A 25,566-nucleotide genomic window follows, 5' to 3' on the forward strand; every position below is an offset into this window, starting at 1 on the left:
GAGTGCAGTGGTTCCCAAACCTGGTCAGTCAGTCAGATTTTCAAGATATCCACAATGAATATTCATATGAGAGATTTCCGTGCAGTGGAGGCAGTGCATGCAAATCTCTCTCAAGCAGTGGCGTAGCCAAGGGTGAGCCTGGGTGGGTCCAGGCCCACCCAGTAGCAGCACACCTATGATATGGCTGGCAGGGATCCCCAAGCCCCACCAGCTCAAAACTCCCAACAACTGTCCCTCCTGCATACCTTCTAAATTGCAGCAAGCAGTGACTGATTCATACTGTTCGCAATGGCCCCACAGCTTTCCCTCTGATGTATTCCTGCCTATGCAGAAACAGGAGGTTGCATCAGAAGGAAGCCTGTGGGGCCAACATGAGCAGTGTGTATTAGTTTCTGCTGGCTGCTGGTGAAAATCTGCTACTTAAAAGGTATGTGGGGGAGGGGGATGTTTCAGAGACTATATGGCATGCAGGCGAGAGAGGTAGAGACCGAATCACTTGTGGGACAGGGCGGAATTCTTCTGCCCACCCATGTTAGGCTCAGGCCCACCCAAAATTGAGTTTCTGGCTACGCCCCTGCTCTCATGAATATTCATTGTAGATATCCTGAAAACCTGACTGGCTGTGGGGCCTCCAGGACCAGGTTTGGAAAACACTGGGATAGTGCGAATGCTTGAACCAAAATAGAGAAATGTTTATAAGTCCCAGAGCTCAGCCTCACAAAAATGACACCTTCAGAAGCCAGAAGTCTACCAGATCTACCTCCAGCAGGGCAAAAACTGCACAACAGAAAGGCCGAGTCCCGGGGGGTTATAGAAGGTAAGAAAAAGATGGGGCCCCAAAATAGGAGTCAGCAATCTTGAATCCAATATTTCATCTCTTATGCAACGCAGAAAAATGAGAGTGGCTGTTTATAAATATTCCATAAAGAAGGATCTCTGTAAACTTTTTCCATTATGAAATGTTACCTGTGCGGCTTACTACAGCATGAACTTCGCTTCCCGTGTAGGACTTTGCTTGAATAACATGTGTGCCACAGAAAAGGGTGTGTCGTTTGTGCTCCTCTGGTGAATAAACCGTGATGGCAGCCTGAGGCCCATCTGGTAAAGGGGTCTTCATTTCAGGGACACTCTCGCCTGTAAAACATAGAAACATGACGGCAGTTAAAGGCCATATGACCCATCCAGTTTGCCCATCCTCTGTAACCCCTAACTCTTCCTTTTCCTAAGCGATCCCACATGCTTATCCCATGCCCAGTGGCGTAGCAAGGGCGAGGCAGTGGGGGCGGTCCGCCCTGGGTGTCAACGGGTAGGGGGGGGGGGTGCATCCGTCCACCCCCCCCCCCGACACGGTCCCCACCTGCCTACGAGCTCCATCCATCTGCAGCGCTGCTGTAAAGAAGAAATCGCTTCGTCGGCCCTTCCCTCACTCACTGTGTCCCGCCCTTGAGGAAACAGGAAGTTACATCAGAGGGCGGGGACACAGTGAGTGAGGGAAGGGCCGACGGAGCGATTTCTTCTTTACAGCAGCGCTGCAGATGGATGGAGCTCGTAGGCAGGTGGGGACCGTGTCGGGGTGGCGCTATGCCGGTGGGGGGGGGGGGGTCCACGCCGGTGGGGGGGGTGTTGTGTTGGTCTGCACATGGGGGGGGGGGGGTGCAGCGGCGATCCGCCCCGGGTGGCAACCGCCCCCGCTACGCCACTGCCCATGCCTTTTTAAATTCTGGAACAGTCCTCGACTCCACAATTTCCACCGGGAGGCCATTCCATGTCTCCACCACCCTTTCTGTGAAATAGTACTTACTTAAATTACTCCTAAGCCTATTCCCTCTTAACGTCGTCACATGCCCCCTCATTCCAGAGCTCTCCTTCAGTTGAAAAAGGCGCTCTTCCTGTACATAAATGCCCTTGAGATATTTAAACGTCTTTATCGTGTGTCCTCTCTCTCTCCTCTCTTCCAGCGTATACATGTTGAGGTTCATAAGCCTGACCCTATCATTTTTGCATTCAAGACCGCTTACTAATTTTGTACCCGCCCTCTGGACTGACTCCATCTTGTTTATATTTTTCCGTAGGTACAGTCTGCAGAACTGCACGCAGTACTCCAAATGAGGCCTCACTCGAGACTTATACAATGGCACTATCACCTCCTTTTTCCTGCTGGTCATGCCTCTCTTTATGCACCCAAGCATCCTTCTGGCTTTGACAGTCACTTTTTCTACCTGTTTGGAAGCTTTAAGGTCATCAGACACAATCACCCCCAAGTCCCGCTCTTCCTTTGTACACTGAAGCACTTCACCCTCTATACTGTACCGTTCCCTCGGATTCTTGTGACCCAAGTGCATGACCCAGCATTTTTTGGGATTAAACTTTGTTGCCAAATATCGGTCCATTCCTCCAGCTGTGCTAGGTCCTTCCTCATGTTATTCACGCCCTCCAGGGTGTCCATTCTGATGCAGAGTTTGGTATCATCCGCAAAGAGACAAACCTTACCAGACAGCCCTTCCGCAATATCGCTCACGAAGACGTTAAAAACAGACGGCCCTAGGACCGATCCCTGCAGTACTCCACTGACGACATCCTTTTCTTCAGAGCAAGCTCCATTTACCACTCCTCTCTGTCTCCTTCCATTCAATCAATTTTTAACCCAATCAGTTACTCTACATCCCATACCGAGAGCACTCAATTTATTTATCAGTTGCCTGTGTGGAACTGTTTCAGAGGCTTTGCTGAAATCCAAGTATACCATATCAAGCGACCCTCCCACATTCAACTGTTTGGTCACCCAGTCGAAGAAGACAGTTAGATTCGTCTGACACGACCTGCCACTAGTGAAACCATGCTGCCTCGGGTCCCGCATTCCATTTAGTTCAAGAAATCTCACAATCCTCCTCTTTAGAAGCGTTTCCATTAGCTTACTCATCACCGAGGTCAGACTGACAGGTCTGTAATACCCAACCTCCTCCTTACTTACACTCTTGTGCAAAGGAACCACATCCGCCCTTCTCCAGTCCACTGGGACCACTCCAATTTCTAAGGAAGCATTGAAGAGGTCTGTCAGCAGAGTCAACAAAACTTCTCAGAGTTCCTTGAGCACCCTCGGGTGTATCCCATCTGGCCCCATCGCTCTGTCTACTTTTAGTTTGGCTAGCTCCACACGAACACAGTCCTCCGTAAACAGGTCTTGGGCTACCATACATCCATCCCCTTTGTTTTCTGCAACCCTACCCCTAGTCTTTCATCCGTGAAAACAGAGCTAAAATAATTGTTAAGCAGTTCAGCTTTAGCCTTATCCTCTTCCACATATTTCTCTCCCTCAGCTTTGAGCCTCACAATGCTATTATGGCACATCCTCTTGTCACTTATATATCTGAAAAAGGTCTTATCCCCCAATTTTACCGTATTAGCTATCTTTTCCTCCATTTGCTGCTTCGCTTTCCTGATAGCTTTTCCAGCTTCTCTTTGCTTATTCAGGTATTTTCTCCTGTCTTCATCTTTCTGAGTCGTCTTATAACGTGTGAAGGCTAACCTTTCCCTTATCTTTTCAGCTACTACATTCGAGTACCAGAGTGGCCTTCTTTTCCTCTTACTTTTATGTAATTTTCTAATATAAAGGTTAGTTGCCTTTAATATAACTTTTTTCAGTCTTGTCCACTGCTGTTCTACATTCTTCAGCATCCTGCTGTTCCTTGAGAAATTCCCCCATCTTGGCAAAGTTAGTTCCTTTGAAATCCAGGACCTTCAATCTCGAATGACTCTCTCTTCTGTTTTAATATTGAACCACACCATACGATGATCACTAGATGCCAAATGGTCTGCCACCTTGACGTCAGAAATGTTCTCTCCATTCGTAAGCACCAGGTCCAGAATAGCTCCATCTCGCATTAGTTCCATTACCTACTGCTGGAACAATTCTTCCTGTAGGGAATCTAAGATCTCTTTGCTTCTAAGATGTCTTTACTTCTAGACAAACAAAACACATTTTCACATTTGGAATTGGCAGATAACTGGAGGAGTGATTTCTGCAGCATTAGCATGCATAGAGGGCAATTTTGAAAGGAATATCCATGGTAAATGAGAGCTTACATATCAAAAAAGGCACTTAAAAAAAAAGTCCTGCGCCCTCATAAGGGCAATTGGAAAAACAAAATGCAAGTGTTTCATTTTGAAATCCTCACACCATCTTCTCATACATTTAATCCATATACTTTGGCACCTGAAAAGTGTTTGGGTTAAAAAGAAACCAGCAATACTGTAAGCCCCTTGTACAGTGGTGGAAATAAGTATTTGATCCCTTGCTGATTTTGTAAGTTTGCCCACTGACAAAGACATGAGCAGCCCATAATTGAAGGGTAGGTTATTGGTAACAGTGAGAGATAGCACATCACAAATTATATCCGGAAAATCACATTGTGGAAAGTATATGAATTTATTTGCATTCTGCAGAGGGAAATAAGTATTTAATCCCTCTGGCAAACAAGACCTAATACTTGGTGGCAAAACCCTTGTTGGCAAGCACAGCGGTCAGACGTCTTCTGTAGTTGATGATGAGGTTTGCACACATGTCAGGAGGAATTTTGGTCCACTCCTCTTTGCAGATCATCTCTAAATCATTAAGAGTTCTGGGCTGTCGCTTGGCAACTCGCAGCTTCAGCTCCCTCCATAAGTTTTCAATGGGATTAAGGTCTGGTGACTGGCTAGGCCACTCCATGACCCTAATGTGCTTCTTCCTGAGCCACTCCTTTGTTGCCTTGGCTGTATGTTTTGGGTCATTGTCGTGCTGGAAGACCCAGCCACGACCCATTTTTAAGGCCCTGGCGGAGGGAAGGAGGTTGTCACTCAGAATTGTACGGTACATGGCCCCATCCATTCTCCCATTGATGCGGTGAAGTAGTCCTGTGCCCTTAGCAGAGAAACACCCCCAAAACATAACATTTCCACCTCCATGCTTGACAGTGGGGACGGTGTTCTTTGGGTCATAGGCAGCATTTCTCTTCCTCCAAACACGGCGAGTTGAGTTCATGCCAAAGAGCTCAATTTTTGTCTCATCTGACCACAGCACCTTCTCCCAATCACTCTCGGCATCATCCAGGTGTTCACTGGCAAACTTCAGACGGGCCGTCACATGTGCCTTCCGGAGCAGGGGGACCTTGCGGGCACTGCAGGATTGCAATCCGTTATGTCGTAATGTGTTACCAATGGTTTTCGTGGTGACAGTGGTCCCAGCTGCCTTGAGATCATTGACAAGTTCCCCCCTTGTAGTTGTAGGCTGATTTCTAACCTTCCTCATGATCAAGGATACCCCACGAGGTGAGATTTTGCGTGGAGCCCCAGATCTTTGTCGATTGACAGTCATTTTGTACTTCTTCCATTTTCTTACTATGGCACCAACAGTTGTCTCCTTCTCGCCCAGCGTCTTACTGATGGTTTTGTAGCCCATTCCAGCCTTGTGCAGGTGTATGATCTTGTCCCTGACATCCTTAGACAGCTCCTTGCTCTTGGCCATTTTGTAGAGGTTAGAGTCTGACTGATTCACTGAGTCTGTGGACAGGTGTCTTTCATACAGGTGACCATTGCCGACAGCTGTCTGTCATGCAGGTAACGAGTTGATTTGGAGCATCTACCTGGTCTGTAGGGGCCAGATCTCTTACTGGTTGGTGGGGGATCAAATACTTATTTCCCTCTGCAGAATGCAAATAAATTCATATACTTTCCACAATGTGATTTTCCGGATTTAATTTGTGATGTGCTATCTCTCACTGTTACCAATAACCTACCCTTCAATTATGGGCTGCTCATGTCTTTGTCAGTGGGCAAACTTACAAAATCAGCAAGGGATCAAATACTTATTTCCACCACTGTATGTTCTTCAAAGAGAAATTCTGTAGGGAGCGTCATTTGAAAATCAATTTGCAGGCCCTCACTAAAAATTCCTCTCAGGTCTATTTTCCCTTTAAAAAAAGGATAGAGAGAGGTATTGATACTCGCTGGAATGTCTGGGAAAACTCTGAGAAGTTGCATCGTGGTATGTTGGCCTGAAGGAGCCTTTGCAGTACTTGACCAGTGAATGGGAAGAGGACAGTGGGACAAGAATACAGGGAATATCTTATGATTCATTTCCCACTGGCAACCCTTAAGTAAAGAGAAGCATGAGTGTGAGCAGTAAATCACCACTGAATCACAAAAGTAGCAGAGTCACTTTCACACCAGATGTGCCTGTGTTCTCATGATTGATTCCTTCTATACGTCCTACCTGAAGTTACAGCAATAACGGCAGACATATTTTGTAAGCTAGACACCTTGCAGCTGCATTTATAATTTACTGTGCAGCTCAATTCTGAAACGTCTCATATTCTGCCAGAACCGATATACTCATATCACCCCTCTCCTCAGGTCACTTCACTGGCTTCCAATCAGATACCGCATTCAATTCAAATGCACTCAGTCTGCTGCCCCTCACTACCTTTCTACCCTCATCTCCCTTTACGTTCCTGCCCATAACCTCCGTTCACAGGACAAATCCCTCCACTCTGTACCCTTCTCCACCACCGCCAACTCCAGGCTCCGCTCATTCTGCCTCGCCTCACCCTATGCTTGGAACAACCTTCCTGAGCCCTTACGCCAAGCCCCCTCCCTGCCCATCTTCAAGTCTTTGCTTAAAACCCACCTCTTCAATGCTGCATTTGGCACCTAATTCTTACCGTTCAGTAAATCCAGACTGCCCCAATTTGACCGCCCCTATTGGACTGACCATTCACTTGTCTCTTAGATTGTAAGCTCTTTGAGCAGGGACCGTCCCTCTATATTAATTTGTACAGTGCTGTGTAACCCTAGTAGCGCTTTAGAAATGTTAAGTAGTAGTAGTAGTATTTACGTTTTGCATTTAAGATCATGGGTCTTTTCGTCTATTTCTGGGTTTTTATATTTCTTGCTTATCGTTTTGCACCAGTGTGCTCTTCGCAGATGAAGTTTCAGGACTCCCAGCAGAGAGCTTTAATGTCTGCCTGGACATGTGTTTCACATGGCACAGGATCAGTAGGATTAGGAATGATGGATGGTGGATAAGAAGATTTCTGTTTCCACAGGGAGACATTCTTCACAGATCTGCACAGCACCAAAGAGGTTTATGATACGCTTTTGTATTACTGAAGCTGGTTCACTTTTGGTGACTGCATCCAGATATTTACCCAATCAATACTGTTTATAAATTGAAATCTACTATTAATATTGTGTTAAAGATTTTATGCGCTGTTGTAATTCCTGCTAGCATGAGTGGGAGCAGTAAATCACAAAAGGGCAGATGATCAAAAAGCCCTGCACTGTTCCAAACAGCGCTCTAAAAACAGCTTTACTGCATCTATGATTGGAGATAATTGCATGCAACTTTAAGCACACAATTCTCTCTGATCATGCAGTTATGTGTTGACTGACTTGCAGAATCCTTAAATCTGATCCCAATTCTTCCTCTTAGGACTTCCACTCACCTGTTAACATGCTTTCATTGACCATGCACTCTCCAGACAGCAGTGCCGCGTCACACGGGAGCAGAAAGCCATCTGGAGGCAAGATGATGCAGTCCCCAGGTACCAGGTCCAAAGAGCTCACAACATCTTCCTCTGAAAGGTAAAATAGCAGATCATCACAAATACGGCACTTGCCATCGTCCCCCTAGGCTTTTTTATTGCATGCGAACCATACAATGAAAGGGTGTAAGGGTTAGGCTTGACACAATGTGAAAACAGCTAGAAATAAGTGACACTGTTCTGTTACCTAACAAAGATATACAAGATGCAGTTCCTGTCAGGAGAATTGTCAGTAACCAGCTCTAATAGCTTCCTTCACCTCACGTTTTAATCATGCCAGCTGTTGTTTGGTATTCTGTCCTCCTTTTTTAATATGTGGAATATATTTGGCCTGGGCTTCCAGGATGGTGTTTTTGAACAGCATCCATGCCTGATGTAAATTTGTTTTTTTTTTTGGGGGGGGGAGGGTTGCCGGGTTTTTGAAGCCTGGATTGACCGCTGTCGGAGACAGGATGCTGGGCTTGATGGACCCTTGGTCTTTCCCAGTATGACGGTGCTTATGTGCAGAGGGGTGTGAGCATACATTGCGGTTGATCTATATGTTATGTAAGACAAATACACACAGAGGGGCTTTTAAGCATCATTTACTTATTTATTGGGATTTATTAACCGCCTTTATGAAGAAATTCACCCAAGGCGGTGTACAGCAGGTACAGTTTAACATAAAATTCACAATTTTGTTAACAGCATAACAATAGTAAAATAACCAATAAACATAAATACAATAAATGAGGTAAACTTGAAAACAGTAAATTGAAACCTAGTAATAGAACTACCGTGAAACAGTATCAAAAATATACACATTTAACAGCAATGGAATTCAAATACAAGAGACATAATACAATGTTAGCATAATACTCTTGATATACATAATAAGCATGTATTAGAACAGTCAACATAGATATGATTCTAAAGATTTTCTACAACATGGCTTACCATATAGCTGACGGACAAACAGCAGGATATATTTCTACCTAAACACTACACGTTTCTGAAGATAATACAGTAATAGATCAAACTAATGAATGTACAAAGGACAGCTTAATGCACATAAATAGTTCAGACACTAACAGAAGCTTGTGAACTGTCCAGGTGCTGAAGCAGAACGGAACAAAGGGTCAAGGAGCAGCAGGTTCTGGTTTCCTATTCTTGCCTCCTCTTTAAATCAAATGAGGTGTGTTAGAAACTTCTAACACCCATATTCAGCTTTTGAGAGTTATCCCTCTTCATCAACTCAGCAAAAAAAACAGCACAATTAGAGATATATTGAGTTGATCCAATAAAAAAAAGTGTCACCTACCAGCTGTTTGTTGACCCTTTAATAGAACATAATCAGTAAAATTTTACACAGTCTATATACACCATTACATCTCAATAGAGATAAAGTACCTGTGTATTTTTGCTTTGCAACTTGCTCTGGGTATTAGGAGATTTAATCACTTGCATATGTTTTTCAACCAACAGACTTGTAAGTCTGCTGTAGTGACAATTAAAACTAGCTACAGAAATCTGTAAAACAGCCTGTAACTAATGTGGCGATTATGGTGTCTTATAAACATTTAATTTTTTTTATAAATTTTGTACATTTTTAATAATGCCCTTTTGGAAGAGGCTGGTAGACAAATGGATATCCAGATCCAAGCAGAAAGTAGGGATTATCATCTGGCATGCAGGCACCTCTCCATAACCTCTTTATCCTCCATGTCTTCTGACTGGCAGGAGAAAGAATAGCCATCTTCCCTCAGGAACTCTGGACTAGATATTTGTCATTAATACCCACCCCATTACCAGCTCCCAAGCCCTTCATTTTCAGTACACTCTGACCCACTATGTGCTACTCACCTCCAGTGATCCTACGAACCTTCACGCTGACAGTCATCTTCACCATGTTTCGTAGCATCGTACTTTGCTGCAAATAAGCAAGAACCTCAGCTAAATACTGCATGGTCCAGTCCTCCAAATATTCACGACTACTTCTGTGCCATGGATAATTGCTTCTCTTAACTCTGTACATCTAGGGAGCATATTGCTTGCAAGTACATGGGTAGTTTCAGCCTGCAGAACACAGCAGAAACTGCAAGCGCTTAAGTAATAAAGATACCTTTATAACTAAGGGTTCTGGCTTCCTGCATCAGCTCAAGGGTCAATTCTATACCAAAGACTAGAAAATTCTGAGGAACATTTGCATAAATTACAAGTTCCCTGAGCTCTAGTCTAGCTTCCCTTGGGAGACCAAACAGACACATATTATACACGCACAGTTCTGCTGTTACTATTATGAACAATGAGCAGACAGAACACAGATATCTGCACTCACCTTTCTAGTCTCATAGAGAGATAAACCTATTGAGATTGCAGAAATAAGAAAGATGCAGCCAGCATAATAATAATAACCATCGCACATCCAGAGCACGATGCTGAAAATCTGGAAAATGTAGAAAGGATTCAACACCTGAAGGGGGAAAAAAAAGTATACAAATGTAAAAAAAAATAATAATAATAACCACACACACACAGCTTGTGTGATGACCTGAAAAATCTACTGAATCCTGCATTAACATAGCAGTTAATTTCACCGATACGCTACATTGTTGCTAGACAGGAGTTGTTTTACAATGGGTTAGAGTTGTTTTTTATCAAATAGGAGATACAGTGTAAAGACTGGGCATTACCTCTGTCTAATAAAATTATTGAACATCAAAATATGGTGTCCCACAGGGGTCACCGCTGTCACCAATTTTATTTAACGTTTTTATGAGCACATTACGTTCTTTTTCGAAGTCCTCGTTGTATTGTGTCATCTTATGTAGATAGATTTATTTTAGTAACTTTCGAATTATGTTATGAGAGATTATAATATGATTATAGATTGAGTGGGCTACTCAATCTCTTGAAGATGAATACTTCCAAAAGCAAACTGTTATACTTTAGTCCCACAATGTTGGATGTTCCTAAAACTATTACATTAAGAACAGGAGAACATTTGAACTTTGATACTTCTGCAAGAGTTTTAGCAGTTGCATTGGACTCTCAGTTGACTGTGGAAAATCAAATAAATAGTTTGAGTAAGAAGATCCATTTCAAGCTGCCTCAACTGACTGCTATTAGATCCCTTTTCTTCCCATAAATTTTTAGGGTTTTGGTTCAGAAGATAATTTTATCTCATGTTGATTATTGCAGTGTTTTATATGTAGAAATTCATGATTGGTTGCAATATAGACTTTAAGTGATGCAGAACACTGCAGACAAAGTTGATTAGCAAAGCAAATAAATTTGACTCTAACATTTCTATTGAGAGAATTGAACTGGCTGCCAGTGGGTGGCAGAACTGAGTTCAAAAGTGGCATGCTTTGTTTTTAAAGCCTTATATGGTCTTTGTCCATTTTCTATAACTCAACTCTTTATTGATTATTTTATTTAGATTGTGTGAAGGAACAGTGCGTTTTAAGCCTGCAAAATGTATTGGATATTTCCCTGTTTTAATTAAGTCTGAAGTGTATTTCTCCTATTTGGCCAGCAGATGCTGCATGCTTATGCTTAAAGCTGTTATACAGAATCGATTGTTCTTTTTCTTTAACACAAGCAGGAAGCAAGCAGCAGTATACGTTTAAAACTTGTTGACTTGGCTCTGATTGGCCTGGAGTTGTAGTGCTGACTGTTGCTTCAGTCTTAGCCTGGAAGAAGAGGGAGACAGATCTCTTTGATAAGGCTCTGTGAACAATTATATGTCCTGATCTTCCCAGGTACTGTTTAGACAGTATATAGATGTTTACTTAGTATTATAATTGATCCATATTTCAGTTACCTGTTATTGTTTGCCAATTGCACATTTTTGTCCAGTTCCAAGATCTGAGAATAAACACAATTGTTTGTTCATTCTGCCTGTCTGAACTGATAAAGAATCCTGGTGGTTTGTGTGTTGGGTCTCTGAGTGCTTTCTGGAAACTATGGGACCACTGAGAGTGTGGCTCCAGTAGCCTAGAAATCACTGGGGATAATTTGAGTGCGGGAGACTCACCCAGAGGCAGTTGTGACTCAGTCGGTGGGAGGAGGGTGCTAGCATAGAGCACAAGCGTACCTGCTAGTGTAGAGTACCTGCATGTAATGTGTATAGCACTGCACACATCTAGTACTACTACTACTATTTAACATTTCTAAAGCGTTACCAGGGTTACGCAGCGCTGTACAATCTAACAAAGAAGAACAGTCCCTGCTCAAAGGAGCTTACAATCTAAAGGACAAAAAGTGCAGTCAGTCAAATTGGAGCAGGCTAGATTTCCTGGATAGAGGTACAATGGTTAGGTGCCGAAAGCGACATTGAAGAGGTGGGCTTTGTGCAAGGATTTGAAGATGGGCAGGGAGGGGGCTTGGCATATGGGCTCAGGGAGTTTATTCCAAGCATAGGGTGAGGCGAGGCAGAAAGCAGAAAGTAGCACTATAGAAATGATTAGTAGTAGTATAAGCAGCAGGTGCAGGCGGACCTGAGCTGTGCTGGGGATAGACCCTCTACAATGGCTGTGGGATAACTCCAGGCGAGTGGCTAGGCGTTTTGTGTCAGACTGTCTTCACGTTTTTATTCAATTTTAAGTTTAGGTTTCTCAACATTTAAAGGTGTTTTGCTGAAATGATTTCATGAACTCATTTTGTTATCAATCGAGTAAGATTTGGAACTCGTTACCTCTAACTACTTGTGATTTAGGAAACTACTGAAGACCTCTCTAACAAATACTATGGTATACAAAAATAGAAGTTTATTTCACTGATGCGCTACATTTTCACAGTGACAATTACTGACATATTCAAAAGGCCATTAAGAATAAGAAAGCGAGAAGTCTCAATTGCGTAACTCTTCACAGCCCACAATTCAATACTTGGTCGAAGTCACTTTGTCATCACAGCATAAGTGTCTACTGACTTTGCGTAGTAGGAAGGTGCAGCTTTTAATTCTTCTTCACCGAATAGCTCAGGTTGGCTGGAACTCATTTAAGACTAGTCTCAAGTCTTGCTACAAATTTTTCATTGATTCAGATCTGGGATTTGATTGGGCCACCTACGAACAATCACTTTCTTCCTGCTGGGCCGCTCCACTGTTGCTTTTGTTTTATACTTAGAATCACTGTCCTATTGAAGAGTGAAACTTCTCCCCAGTCCCACGTCTATGGCAGACTGAAAACAGGGTCTCCTCCACGAGCTGCCTGTATTTTGCATTATCTTTCATTCAATCTTCAGAAAACTGCCTGTCCCCAAAATGTACTGTTGCCATCACCATGTTTTACAGTAGGAATGGTATTAGCAGGATGATGTGCTGTGTTTATTTTGTGCCACATATCATTAGAGACCAAAAAGGTTCCACTTTGGTCTCAGTGGATCACAAAACCTTCTCCCACATGTACAGTGTCCCCTCAAACCCTACAGAGGCACCTCAATGTAGGTGCCTCAAGGCTATGTTATTCTATTGCAGAACCCTATAGGTGCCCAGGTTCCATTACATAATACACGTGAACCCAGAATTGGTTTGCTAACATTTAGACGCAGGGCCACACTTTAATTGCATGTGGGAGCCTTCCTATGTCCTGCTCACCTTCTGCCCCGCTATAAGCCCCCCTTGCAACACACATACTATGCTTAGGTAGCCTGCGAGCATTTACACACCTATGTGCGAACAAACATGCTCAGTGCCAGTATTCTAGGCACCTGCGTGTGTAAATACAGCACCTAGACTATACAGTGTAACTGCCTTTCTTGTGGCTCTTGTTCAGCAGTGGCTTCCTTCTTGCCATCTTCCTGTATAGACTATGTCTGTAGGAAAACCTTAGAAAATTGGAAGACTGGGCATTCAAATGGCAGATGAGATTTAACCTGGACAAATGCAAGGTGATGCACATTGGAATGAATAATCTGAATCATAGTTACCTGATACTAGTAGGGTCCACCTTGGGGGTCAGCGCTCAAGAAAAAGATCTGGGTGTCATTGTAGATAATACACTGAAATCTTCTGCTCAGTGTTCGGTGGAGGCCAAAAAAAGCAAACAGGATGCTAGGAATTATTAGGAAAGGGATGGTGAATAAGACTGAAAAAACTATAATGCCTTTGCATCGCTCCATGGTGAATCCGCACCTTGAGTATTGCATTCAGTTCTGGTCGCCGTATCTCAAAAAAGATATAGAGGAATTAGAAAAGGTTCAAAGAAAAGCGACGATAAAGGGGATGGAACTAGTCTTGTACGAGGAAAGGCTAAAAAGGTTAGGGCTCTTCAGCTTGGAAAAGAGACGGATGAGGGGAGATAAGATTGAGCTCTACAAAATTCTGAGTGGTGTAGAACAAGTAGAAGCAAATCGATTTTTTTACTTGTTCCAAAAGTACAAAGAGGAAGTTACATGGAAATACTTTTAAAACAAATAGGAGGAAATATTATATCACCCTACGAATAGTTAAGCTCTGGAACTCTTTGCCAGAGGATGTGGTAACAACGGTTAGCGTACCTGGGTTTAAAAAAGGTTTGGACAAATTCCTGGAGGAAAAGTCCATAGTCTGCTATTGAGACAGACATGGGAAGCAACTGCTCGCCCTGGGATTTGTAGTATAGAGTGTTGCCACGATTTGGGTTTCTGACAAGTACTTGTGACCTGAATTGGCCACTGTTTGGAAAACAGGATACTGGGTTAGATGGACCATTGGTCAGACCCAGTATGGCTACGCTTAGGTTCTTATGTAACAATTTTTAAATTGACAGTCCTGTCTCAGTCTCAGAGTCCTTTAAAGTAATTTCAGATCCCACAGTGACCTTCCTCAGCAGTTTCCTAAACCCATAGCTACTGACTTTGGAAAGATAGCCTGATCGAGGCTGTGTCTTGGTGATACTAAAATATTTGCACTCTACAATGATGGACTTGATGGAGCTCTGAGAGGAGTTCAAACACACTGATGTTTTTCACAGCCCTCCCCAAAACGTACCTTTGAATAATTTTATCCTGGAGTTCTTTCAACAGCTCCAGCTTTGGCACATTTAGACCTTTGCTTCAAATTTATTTCATGCTACAGAAGCCAATGAATTGTTTATCCAGGAGTATTCAAACCAGCTCAGCCACTGAAACTGGCTCCACGTGGGCTCTATTTGACTTAGTATGAGCCTTGGTTAAGGCATTTTTGCCAACAGTTAATTTGGGTTTCCTATGACTATAAGAGTGAACAATTATGCAATCAAGACTTTCTGGTTTCTTAATTACCTTATGGATATTTGTATAACTGTTGTAAAACTATGTACTATAGATAAGTGAATAACTACTTTAATGCATTTTGAACTGTATTCTTTAGACAGCAGAATATGAAAAATGTAGAAAGATGTAAAGACTTTTGGAAAACAACTTAAGTATTCAGAGTATGACTTTGACATGGCATCACTTTGGGCAATGTTAACATATGAAATGTTTACAGTCCAGGTGTGTTCTCTCTCTCGCTGGCTTGAGGAACAAAGAACAGTCTTACCTCATCCACCAGCAACCGTAGGTATGACTTCACTGGTACATCAATTAAATTGGGCCCATAAATCTTTTTTCTGTGGAGAAAGAGAAGCAATTCACAAATGAAATGACGTTCAGAGAGCAATGTACAAAAGAAATTTATCCAGGCAAATTGCCTTCTTGAAAACTTACCAAGGTGAAAAAACATATGGGGATTAACAACACGAATACTCTTAATCTAGATACGGAGGAGATTTTCCCGGGGTGTCTTGATGGCAGGGAAAGAAGGTAATGAACTTACTGAACATTTTCTAATGTAGCTCCGTTATTTTTAATACCTGTACAAGAAACAGCTGCAAATCTCTGTAGATACGTTTCCCAGGATACCAAAAAAGAGGAATCAGAAGCCAGGCAAAAGGTTTCTCTTTTAAGGGAGAAGTGGCTCCATATATTAGTTACAGATCAACTCTTTGCACGTTTAAAGCCCAAGATGTGAAAAGGAAAAATTGGCAACAATAACGGGAAAAGCAGGACCCGATTCACCATAGGGCTGAAGTACTGGGAAACACTGAAGGGCACTGAAAGGTGTGTGGGACTTCCACATACAGCTGTCATGTTGATGGTCCTACATTCTGCAATACATCTCCGTGCTACAGTCATACATTTACTTATACAAACAAGAGTGAATAAGGCCATGGGATCCCAGAATATAATAAAGCTAGCAGGTACCAGGTCTGTGGATATTTGAGCACCCCTCCCCCCAATACTGAGCAAGCTCTTTCACTGTGCCCAGGGAGGAGTTGACTTGTGCTGGGTTCATCACTTCCATTCAGAAGTTAGCAGCTATGCTGACTGCGCTGTCAGAGCTCTGTTCAACTTAACGCTGAAGATGGAGGATTGCAGATGTGGTCCTTCTGTACAAAAGTGGGTTAAGGAGGCGGCACCAATTATGAACCTCGAAGTATAACATCACAGTGAGCAAAAATATGGAAACACTAAAGAGTGCAGTTGTATAAAATATTGTGATGTAATCTAAAAGTTAGAGACCTAAACTAAGGACTCCAATTCCTGCTCTTAAAGTAGGAATGTAGCATTGAAATGCCGTGAAAAACACTTACAGGGTTATATTTAATCTGCTGGCTACACTCCAAAAGAAGCAAATAGCCACAAGAAGGGATATCGGAAGCAGACTTTACTGGAGACACGACATGGGCCGTATTTCGGCATTATGCCTGCATCAGGGATCATGCTTCCTCAGTTCACTCAATGAAAAGATCCAAAAGTTCAATTATAACAACAACTTGGTTGCAAAGCTTTTATAATAGCATTTTTGGATCTATTCATTTGAATTGAGTGAACTGAGGAAGCAGCTTGTGTTAGATATGGCTGTCTCATGACCCCTGATACAAGCATAACGCTGAAATACGGCACTTGTCGGCATCCCCACCAGCAAAGTAAAAGGGAGTTCAAGAGGGGCACAACCCCAAATTTTGGGACCCAGTGTGAGCCAGGCTCCAGCACACCACTGCTTATGGACCTGTCCTCTAGAAACTGGTGCAAACCATTTTTAACCTCAGCGAGATCAATAAATGTGACCACATTCTCTGGCAATGAATTTCATAGCTTAACAAATTCATCAAGCCTTGGTTTGTTTCTTAGTGACGGAGGTGCTTCAGTAAAAATCTTAATCTATAGCTTCTGGCTTGTGGCAAGGAACGTACCTGGTGTTCTGGTCTTGCTGGCTCAGTCCAAATCGGTATCGCTGGAGATCTGCACAGGTCCATCCTTCATCAAACGTGCTGCACACAAACCAGACAGAACACTTAAAGGGTGCCAGCGTTTACATACCCACCGCAAGCCTCAATGTTTAGAATACTAATATATACCACATATGTGGGTACACAGGAGGGTATATGCCAGTAAGTCACATATTTGCCTAGGTGGCAATCTTGTACAGTGAAATACTAGCATATACCCACATATGCCACCTAGGCAGTATTCTGTGCAATTTTCAAAACACCCCTGCCCCTTCTTTTGGCCATGCCTCTCGAGTTGCGCACTAGCATATTTAGGTGAGCGGGGTTATAGAAAAGGGTGCAGGCAGTTGCCAATTAACTGCAATAATTGTTACCAATTGATTGCTAGTTAATGGTTCATTACCTCATTAATATGCACGCGCATCTTGGCTCCATGCCCAAATTTCAGCACCATACATAGAATCCAGGTGATACTGTATATAACATACATAGTAACATAGTAGATGACGGCAGAAAAAGACCTGCACAGACACACAATTTCATAAAATCCCTTTCTGTACATAAAACAGGCTTTATATGTTGAAAAATCCAAAAAAAAATTGTCCCCATGAGTCCAGCAGGAAAAATTAGCTCTAACTGGATAATTTTCTTTTTTTTAGAGCAACAGATCAATACAGGACAAGTGGGTTATGCCTGTCTACCAGCAGGTGGAGACAGAGGCCACAGAGTTGTACTGTGCCTCAAGCTCCAATGTTCAGGGTCACTTCTTAGTATTCCGATAAAGCAGCGGAAGAGGAGCAAAGCCAGATAGCAGCTCTGCCACAAGAAGTCTCTTTGCTCCATTTCCAAAACCATGTAGAATGTCCAATCAAGGAACTGAAATGGTGATGGCCACATCTAAATTGGGAAGTCAACAGTACACACCTGAGCAATTCTGATAAAGGATTCTCATTTACCAGGATATTCAACAACTCGGTTTAATTACAAGAAGAAATGGAAGCAACTGCTTGCCCTGGGATTTGTAGTGTGGAGTGTTGCCATGATTTGGGCTTCTGCCAGGTACTTGTGACCTGGTTTGGTCAATGTTTGGAAAACAGAATACTGGGCTAGATGGACCATTGGTCTGACTCATTATGGCTACTCTTATGTTCTTATGTAAGAATCAGGAATGCTTAGCGTTTGTCACATAACATGCAGTAAAGCAATGCTGTGTCAGACCTGTGAATTCTTGTACCAAGTAGAGCGCTGCCGAGCCCGGTACTCGGACCAGGTTCTGCTTGGTGGCCGGACAACCCCGGGTTTCGCCTGCGCTGACCATCATTCCCAGAGGTTGAGCCCCTAGGTGCGGGCGGCTTGCAGGGCTTACGAGATGGAGCAGGACACGGAGTGATGAACGTGATGGTCAGACAGGCAAGAGAGTGATCCAGGTACAGGCAGAGTCAGGAGGTAGGCAGCAGACATGAGAGTAATCCAGGTACAGGCAAAGTCAGTAGGCAGGCAGCAGACACAAGAGTAATCCAGATACAGGCAAGGTCAGGAGGCAGGCAGCAGACACGAGAGTAATCCAGGTACAGGCAAGGTCAGGAGGCAGGCAGCAGACACGAGAGTAATCCAGGTACAGGCAAGGTCAGGAGGCAGGCAGCAGACACAAGAGTAATCCAGGTATAGGCAGAAGACACGAGAGTAATCCAGGACAGGCAAGGTCAGTAGGCAGGCAGCAGACAAGAGAGTAATCCAGGTACAGGCTAAGTCAGCAACGAAGAACAAAGTAGAGGAGAAGCACACTACTGAGCAAGTAACACCTACCAAAGTAGAAGCCGAAGCAAGGAGTCTGGTGTCTGACATCAGCAGGGAGAAGGGGCACAGCCAAAGGACAAGAGCAGGGGAAGGAGGAACCGGAAGACCAATAGGAAAGAAGCAAGGGAAGCCAGGCAGAGAGAGAGCAGAGCCAAGTGGGTGGAAGCAAAGCAATCAAGGAGCCTGCAGTCAGAGAAGAACTACACACACATGGCTCAGGCCTGTGCCAGTCAAGTGTGTGTGTCGACGGGACCCTGCGCAACCAGAGGACGCCGCTTGCGTTGAGGTAGGGGACATGACATGCTGATAGTATTTCTGTCCACAGTAAAAAAATAAATATGTTTTCTGAAATCTTAACACTAATTTCCCCTCACTCTAAGTTTGTTCAGGTCTGTGTGTTGCATGCTGATCTAATATTTCAAATCTCCCCCCCACCCAAAAAAAAAAAAAAAAAGAGTTAAATAAATAAAAGCTCTTCCTACCTCCTCAGCAGCTGAAGAGAGACTTACAGAGCTTGCACTCTGTTCAGCCTGCCCAGACAATTAATTTTATTTTTTAAATAAAGACAATTAGCTAGGACATTAAGCTACTGTGCCTTTAATTGATAAACTCAAGCTGTAGACTACATAAGAGTAGCCATACTAGGTCACACCCAAACCCATATGTCTAGCTCCATCTCTACCTGTTTTTAAATCTATGCTGAAAGCTCACCTTTTCACTACTGCCCAGTGGCGTAGCCAGACTGCCAATTTTGGATGGGCCTGAACCCAAAGTGGGTGGGCACAAAATTTTCTCTCTACCCCCCTCCCCCAGCAAAATTTAGTCACGCTAATCAGATGCATTTGTCACACAGGGTAAAGTGCTGCTTTTCAGTGCATCAGATTTCAGAAAATTTATTTAATAGCCTAACACCCTTTTCAATGAGCTTTCAGAGGCCAAAACCTCCTGCCTCAGGTCAGTATAATGCTGTTACGGTATCCTCGCCTGACCTAAGGAAGGAAGTATTGGTCTCTGAAACTTCATTAACACAGGTACCATATTACTTTATCCTAAATTAAAAATAAAATGATTTTCTTTACCTTTCTTGTATGGCCATTTACTTTTTCTCATTGTGTCGCTCCCAGTCTCTAGATTCTGCTTTCCTTCGTTTTCGCTTAACTCTTCTGCCACGGTTTCCTAGCCATTTCTCATTTTTCTCTCCTTTTTCTTTGCGTTCTTCAATATTTTTCTGCCTCTCTCTCTCTCTCTGTCCTGATTTAATTCATTCTTACTATCCATTCTTTAATTTCCTTCATCTACTTATGGCTTTTCATCTTTTTCTCACCCTTGTTCTCCCCATGCCCCTTCCTCTTATTCTCCAGTCTTTCACTACTCTCCTTTTCCATCCAGCAGCTCTCTTCTTTCTCTCCTCATCCTTCCAGTCTCCCCTCTCTCTCCCCATCCTTCCAGTAGTCTCCCCTCTTTCTTTCTGCATCCTTCCGTCCAGTGTCACCTTTCTCCCTACCCTTCCATCCAGCGTCTTCCCTCTTTCTCTCCCCATCCTTCCATCCATCTATCCTCTCTCCTGATCCTTCCATCTAATGTCTCTCTCCCTCTTTCTAACCAGTGTCTCTGTATCACTCTACCCTTTTCTGTTCAGTGTCCCTTCTCTCTCCACATCCTTCCAGTCTCTCCCTTTCTCTCTGCATCCTTTCATCCATCTCCCCTCTTTCTCTGCCATCCTCCCATCTGTTTTCCCTCTTTCTCTCCCCATCCTTCCGTTTTCCCTCTTTCTCTGCCATCCTCCCATCTGTTTCCCTCTTTCTCTCCCCATCCTCCGTTTTCCCTCTTTCTCTGCCATCGTCCCATCTGTTTTCCCTCTTTCTCTCCCCATCCTTCCATCTGTTTTCCCTCTTTTTCTCCCCATCCTTCATGTTTTCCCTCTTTCTCCCCATCCTTCCATGTTTTCCCTCATTCTCTGCCATCCTTCCATCTGTTTTCCCTCTTTTCTCCCCATCCTTCCAAGTTTTCCCTCTTTCTCCCCATCCTTCCATGTTTTCCCTCATTCTCCCCATCCTTCCATGTTTCCCTCTTTCTCTCCATCCTTCCATGTTTTCCCTCATTCTCTGCCATCCTTCCATCTGTTTTCCCTCTTTTCTCCCCATCCTTCCATGTTTTCCCTCTTTCTCCCCATCCTTCCATCTGTTTTCCCTCTTTTTCTCCCCATCCTTCCATGTTTTCCCTCTTTTCTTCGATGAGGCCCACCCTGCATGCCAGCGCCAGCCCCCATTGCCGGCCACTGCTGCTTTTCCTGTTGAGCAGCAGGGCCGGCGCTACAAAAAAGAAGAAGCGCTAACGGCGCTAACTTAAGGACGAGAAATGTTTAAAAAAAACAAAAAAAGCGCGGCACCGGCAGGCACTGTCTCGGCAGCCTTAAGGCATTGGCTGCTGGCTCGCAGGCTCCTCCCGTATGCGGGAGGAGCCTGCGAGCCAGCAGCCAATGCCTCAGCAGCCAATGCCTCAAGGCTGCCGAGACAGTGCCTGCCGGACGGTGCCGCGCTTTTTTGTGTTTTTTAAACATTTCTCGTCCTTAAGTTAGCGCCGTTAGCTCTTCTTCTTTTTTGTAGCGCCGGCCCTGCTGCTCAACAGAAAAAGCAGCAGTGGCCGGCAATGGGTGCTGGGGCTGGCGCTGGCGCTGGGCGGGCCTGGGCTGAAATTGGGTGGGCCTGGGCCCACCCAGGCCCACCCGTAGCTACGCCCCTGCTACTGCCTTTGGCTCCTAACCACTACTCAGTTGCCCTCCTCCTCCTCCCCTGTTCCTCTTTACCCTGTAACTCCCTTGCCCATAATGTCTTGTCTGTCTGTTTTACCTAGATTGTAAGCTCTTTGAGCAGGGACTCTCTCTCTATGTCAAATGTACAGCACTGCGTGTGTCTGGTAGCGCTATATAAATGCTATTAGTAGTAGTCACACCAATGGTCCATCTACACCAGTATCCTGCTTCCAACAGTGGCCAATCCAGGTCACAAGTACCTGGCAGAGACCCAAATAGTAGCAACATTCCAAGCTACCAATCCCGAGGCAAGCAGTGACTTCTCACATGTATGTCTCAATATAAGACTATGGTCTTGTCCTTCAGGAACTTATTCAAACCTTTTTTAAACCCAGATACGCTAAACACTGTTATCACATTCTCCAGCAGTGAGTTCCAGAGATTAATTATTCTTTGAGTGAAAAAATATTTCCTCCTATTTGTTTTAAAAGTATATCCATGCAATTTCATTGAGTGTCCCCTGGTCTTTGTATTTTTGAAAGAGTAAAAATTGATTCACCTCCAGCCGCTCCATACCACTCAGGATTTTGTAGATCTTAATCGTATACCCCCTCAGGCATCTCTTTTCCATGCTGAAGAGCCCTAAATTCTTTAGTCTTTCCTCACATGGGAGCAGTTCCATCCCCTCTATGATTTTCGTCATTCTTCTTTGAACCTTTTCTAATTCCACTATATCTTTTTTTGAGATATGGAGACCAGAATTGAATACTCAAGATGAGGTCGCACCATGGAGCGATACAGAGGCATTATAATATTTTTGGTCTTATTTTGCATCCCTCTCTTAATAATTCCTAGCATCCTGTTTGCTTTTTTGGCTGTTGCTGCAGACTGGGCAGAAGATTTCAGCGTATTGTCTACAATGACACCTAGGTCTTTTTCTTGAATGCCAACTCCTAAAGGGGACCCTATGATTCAGATTATTCTTCCCAGTGTGCATCACTTTGCATTTCTCTACATTAAATTTAATCTGCCATTTGGATGCCCAGTCTTCAGCAATTTTTCAAAATCCACATGCGTTTTGACAACTTTGAATAGTTTCATGTTGTCTGCAAATGTAATCACCTCACTCGTTCCGATTTCCAGATCATTTATAAATATGTTAAATAGCACCGGTCCCAGTACAGATCCCTGTGGCACTCCATTATTCACCCTCCTCCACTGAGAAAAATTACTATTTAACCCTACCTTCTGTTTTCTGTCTAATAACCAATTCTTAATCCACAGCAGGACATTGCGTCCTATCCCATGACTGCTTCATTTTTCTCAGGAGTCTCTCAAGAGGAACTTTTATCAAAAGCTTTCTGAAAATCTAGATACACCACATCACCTTTATCGACATGTTTATTCACGCCTTCAAAGAAATAAAGCAAATTGGTGTGTCAAGACCTCCCTTGGCTGAACCCATGACTGACTCTGTCCCATTAAACCATGTTTGTCTACATGTTCTGTAATTTTATTCTTCATAATAGTTTCCACTATTCTGCCCAATACTGAAATCAGGCTTACTGGTCTGCAATCTCCTGTATCACCCTGGAACCCTTTTTTAAAAACTCATCATCACATTAGTCACCCTCCAGTCTTCAGGTACTTCGGACAATTTTAACGACAGGTTAAAGCAAAAAAGCATGTTTCAGGGGAAACAGAGAGGATGTGAGGTAGGAAGCTACGACAGTCTCACAAGTCTCTTCTACAGATGTGTTACTAGGTTAATGCAGAGCTGCCTAAGAACGTTTCCAAAGCTCTGAAATTATATTTATTTAATACATTTATACCCCACATTTTCCCACTAGTTGTAGGCTCAATGTGGCTTACACAAATCATAGGGTAGGCTACAGTTCAGAAACATTGTAGTAGTAGGTTATTAGCATATTGGTAACATTTAAAACAACAACAGATAAGAAAAGATAGTGAAGGATTATGCAATGTAATAAAGTCCATGGATTATGTTGAAAACAGGTGGAAGTATCACCTTTGGACAGCTTTTCTGTTGGTCCAACTCTGCATTACCAAGTGAGGTAGAAACGTGTTGGATAAAAGCGAATATATCATTTGATTCCTAAAAACACAGTGTGTGAGTCCCAACTGGGTAAGTAGGGGATATTTACTCCTTCTCTGGGGAAGCTTCAAGCTCTTTCACCATAGCAGAGGCAAGAAAAAAACTGTGAAAGAAGAATCTTTCAAAAGAGCACTCCTACCTGACTTTGCGAAAATCCTGGTGAGTTTCAGTCCATATGTGACGTACGCCTTCAAAGACATAGTACCGGAAAACATTTTTCTACGGAGTTTAAGAAAAAGAAACAGTGAAATAGCAGAGCCAGCCCATGGAGAGGATGACAGGGTGTCTCATTAAGCTAACAGAAACAAAACTATTTTTGCTAACTACATTCCATTCTTCAAAGAATTTTTATTTAGCACATGTACCTCCGAGGTCTTCACATAGCCATACAGCGGTTATCAAGGACAATTTTCTATACAAGTACTAGCAGTGTCTCTAATGGACTCACAATCTAAGTAATATACATTGTACCTGGGGCAATAGAGGGCCAAGGGCCCTTTTACTAACCTGCATAAGCGTCTACGTGCACCCAATGTGCGCCAAAATGGAGTTACTGCACAGCTACCGCGTGGCCCTTGTGGTAATTTCATTTTTGGCGAGCGTCTGCTACGCACGCCTGAAAATATCTTCTGGCGCACGCAGGTCATTACCGCCCGGTTACCGCATGAGACTTTACCGCTAGATCAATGGCTGGCGAAAAGGTCTCAGAGCCAAAATGTACGCACAGCAATTTTCATTTTGCCGCATGTCCATTTTTGGCAAAATTATAAAAAAGGCCTTTTTTACAGGCACGCTGAAAAATGGATTGGCGCAAGCCCAAAACCTACGCCTACACTACCACAAGCCAATTTTCAGTGCACCTTAGTAAAAGGACCCCTAAGTGACTTGCCCAGGGTCACATGGCGCTGCAGAGGGAATTGAACCCAGTTCCCCAATCCAGTCCTCCTAATCCTACTTGAAAAGAAACATGAAGATTAGGGGAAGGTTTTCGGTCTTATCCCCATCCGTTACTCAAATGTGTAACAGGTGTACAGTAGGTAAGAATAGCTCACATCAGCTACTTAGGTGGCTAAAAGGCCAATGGGTTGGGAAATTTTTAAAATCCATGATTTACAAGCAGTTTTCAAAGAAAAACGCCTCACAGTTTCTAAAATCATGTGGCAGGCTGTGCTCTGGGTAAAACACACACATTTGTACTTTTATCAGGCCTGCCTTAATCCCATCCTGACAGACCACAAACCAGTGGTGTAGCCAGAGCTCAAATTTTTGTTTTCTAGAAATGGGGGTGCACAGTTAACTTGGGGAGGGGGGGAGGGAAGGGAAATGGAAAGGTAAAGGGGATGGAATTTAATATTTCTATGGCTACAATCAAAGCAGTTTACATATTATTTCCAGGTACTTATTTGTACCTGGGGAACTGGAGGGTTCAGTGACTTGCCCAGAGTCACAAGGAGTTGCAGTGGGACTCGAACCCTGTTCTCCTGGCCACTGCACTAATCATTAGACTAAACGCTAGGCCTGTCCTCCTCCCTTCCCCATGATGGCATCCAACAGCTTCAGGAGTCTTCCACTCCACTCTTCCTAATGATCAGTCAGCACACCAAACCCTCATGGGCCACGTTCTTGTGAGATCATGAACGAGATGAGCAACCGAAGAGGTCCACATGGAAATAAAGAGAGAGGCTCTGGGGCAATTCATCTGGCAGGGCTTGGGGATCCTTCCCAGCATACTGAAGCTTGAAGAGCCTGAGCCCCTCCAGGCCCAGTCATGACTATGCCCCTGTCTCAAAACTCTAATATGAAAAGCAGCAGAGGATACAGGATTCAACAGATTCTAATAAGAAATTGCAGGAAATAATCAGCGGAAATAGGGCAGGAAAAACAGGACTCCAATTTCATAGCCTGAATGCTAAAATGTCCTCTTTAAACATTGAGATAGATGTCAAGAGACTGCTCAGTCATCCACATGACTCCTTTGTCATTACAATCCCACTTAATGGAAAGTAATTTCACCTTTTTGTTTCTGAAACTTGAACATTAAACCTCTTTCCATTCTGAGACACTAATATCCTGTTACAATGTTTGTAAACCTCTGGAAAAAAT

At 43.5% G+C, this 25,566-nt stretch overlaps 1 protein-coding gene across 3 annotated transcripts in view; it reads right to left on the reverse strand.

Moving 5' to 3' along the window:
• Positions 1-25,566, reverse strand: part of ATP13A2 (ATPase cation transporting 13A2) — a 199,552-nt gene that overhangs the window by 122,634 nt on the left and 51,352 nt on the right. For all 3 annotated transcript variants that reach the window (XM_030186147.1, XM_030186145.1, XM_030186146.1), the window contains exons 6-12: positions 23,603-23,682; positions 16,763-16,840; positions 15,067-15,136; positions 9,898-10,032; positions 9,423-9,489; positions 7,482-7,613; positions 967-1,134 (exon numbers count right to left, since the gene is read on the reverse strand). In XM_030186147.1, the coding sequence (XP_030042007.1) occupies positions 967-1,134; positions 7,482-7,613; positions 9,423-9,489; positions 9,898-10,032; positions 15,067-15,136; positions 16,763-16,840; positions 23,603-23,682 (730 nt within the window). The remainder of the gene's footprint in view (positions 1-966; positions 1,135-7,481; positions 7,614-9,422; positions 9,490-9,897; positions 10,033-15,066; positions 15,137-16,762; positions 16,841-23,602; positions 23,683-25,566) is intronic.

This window comes from Microcaecilia unicolor, chromosome 13 (genome assembly GCF_901765095.1).
Source record: "Microcaecilia unicolor chromosome 13, aMicUni1.1, whole genome shotgun sequence".
NCBI lineage: Eukaryota > Metazoa > Chordata > Amphibia > Gymnophiona > Siphonopidae > Microcaecilia > Microcaecilia unicolor.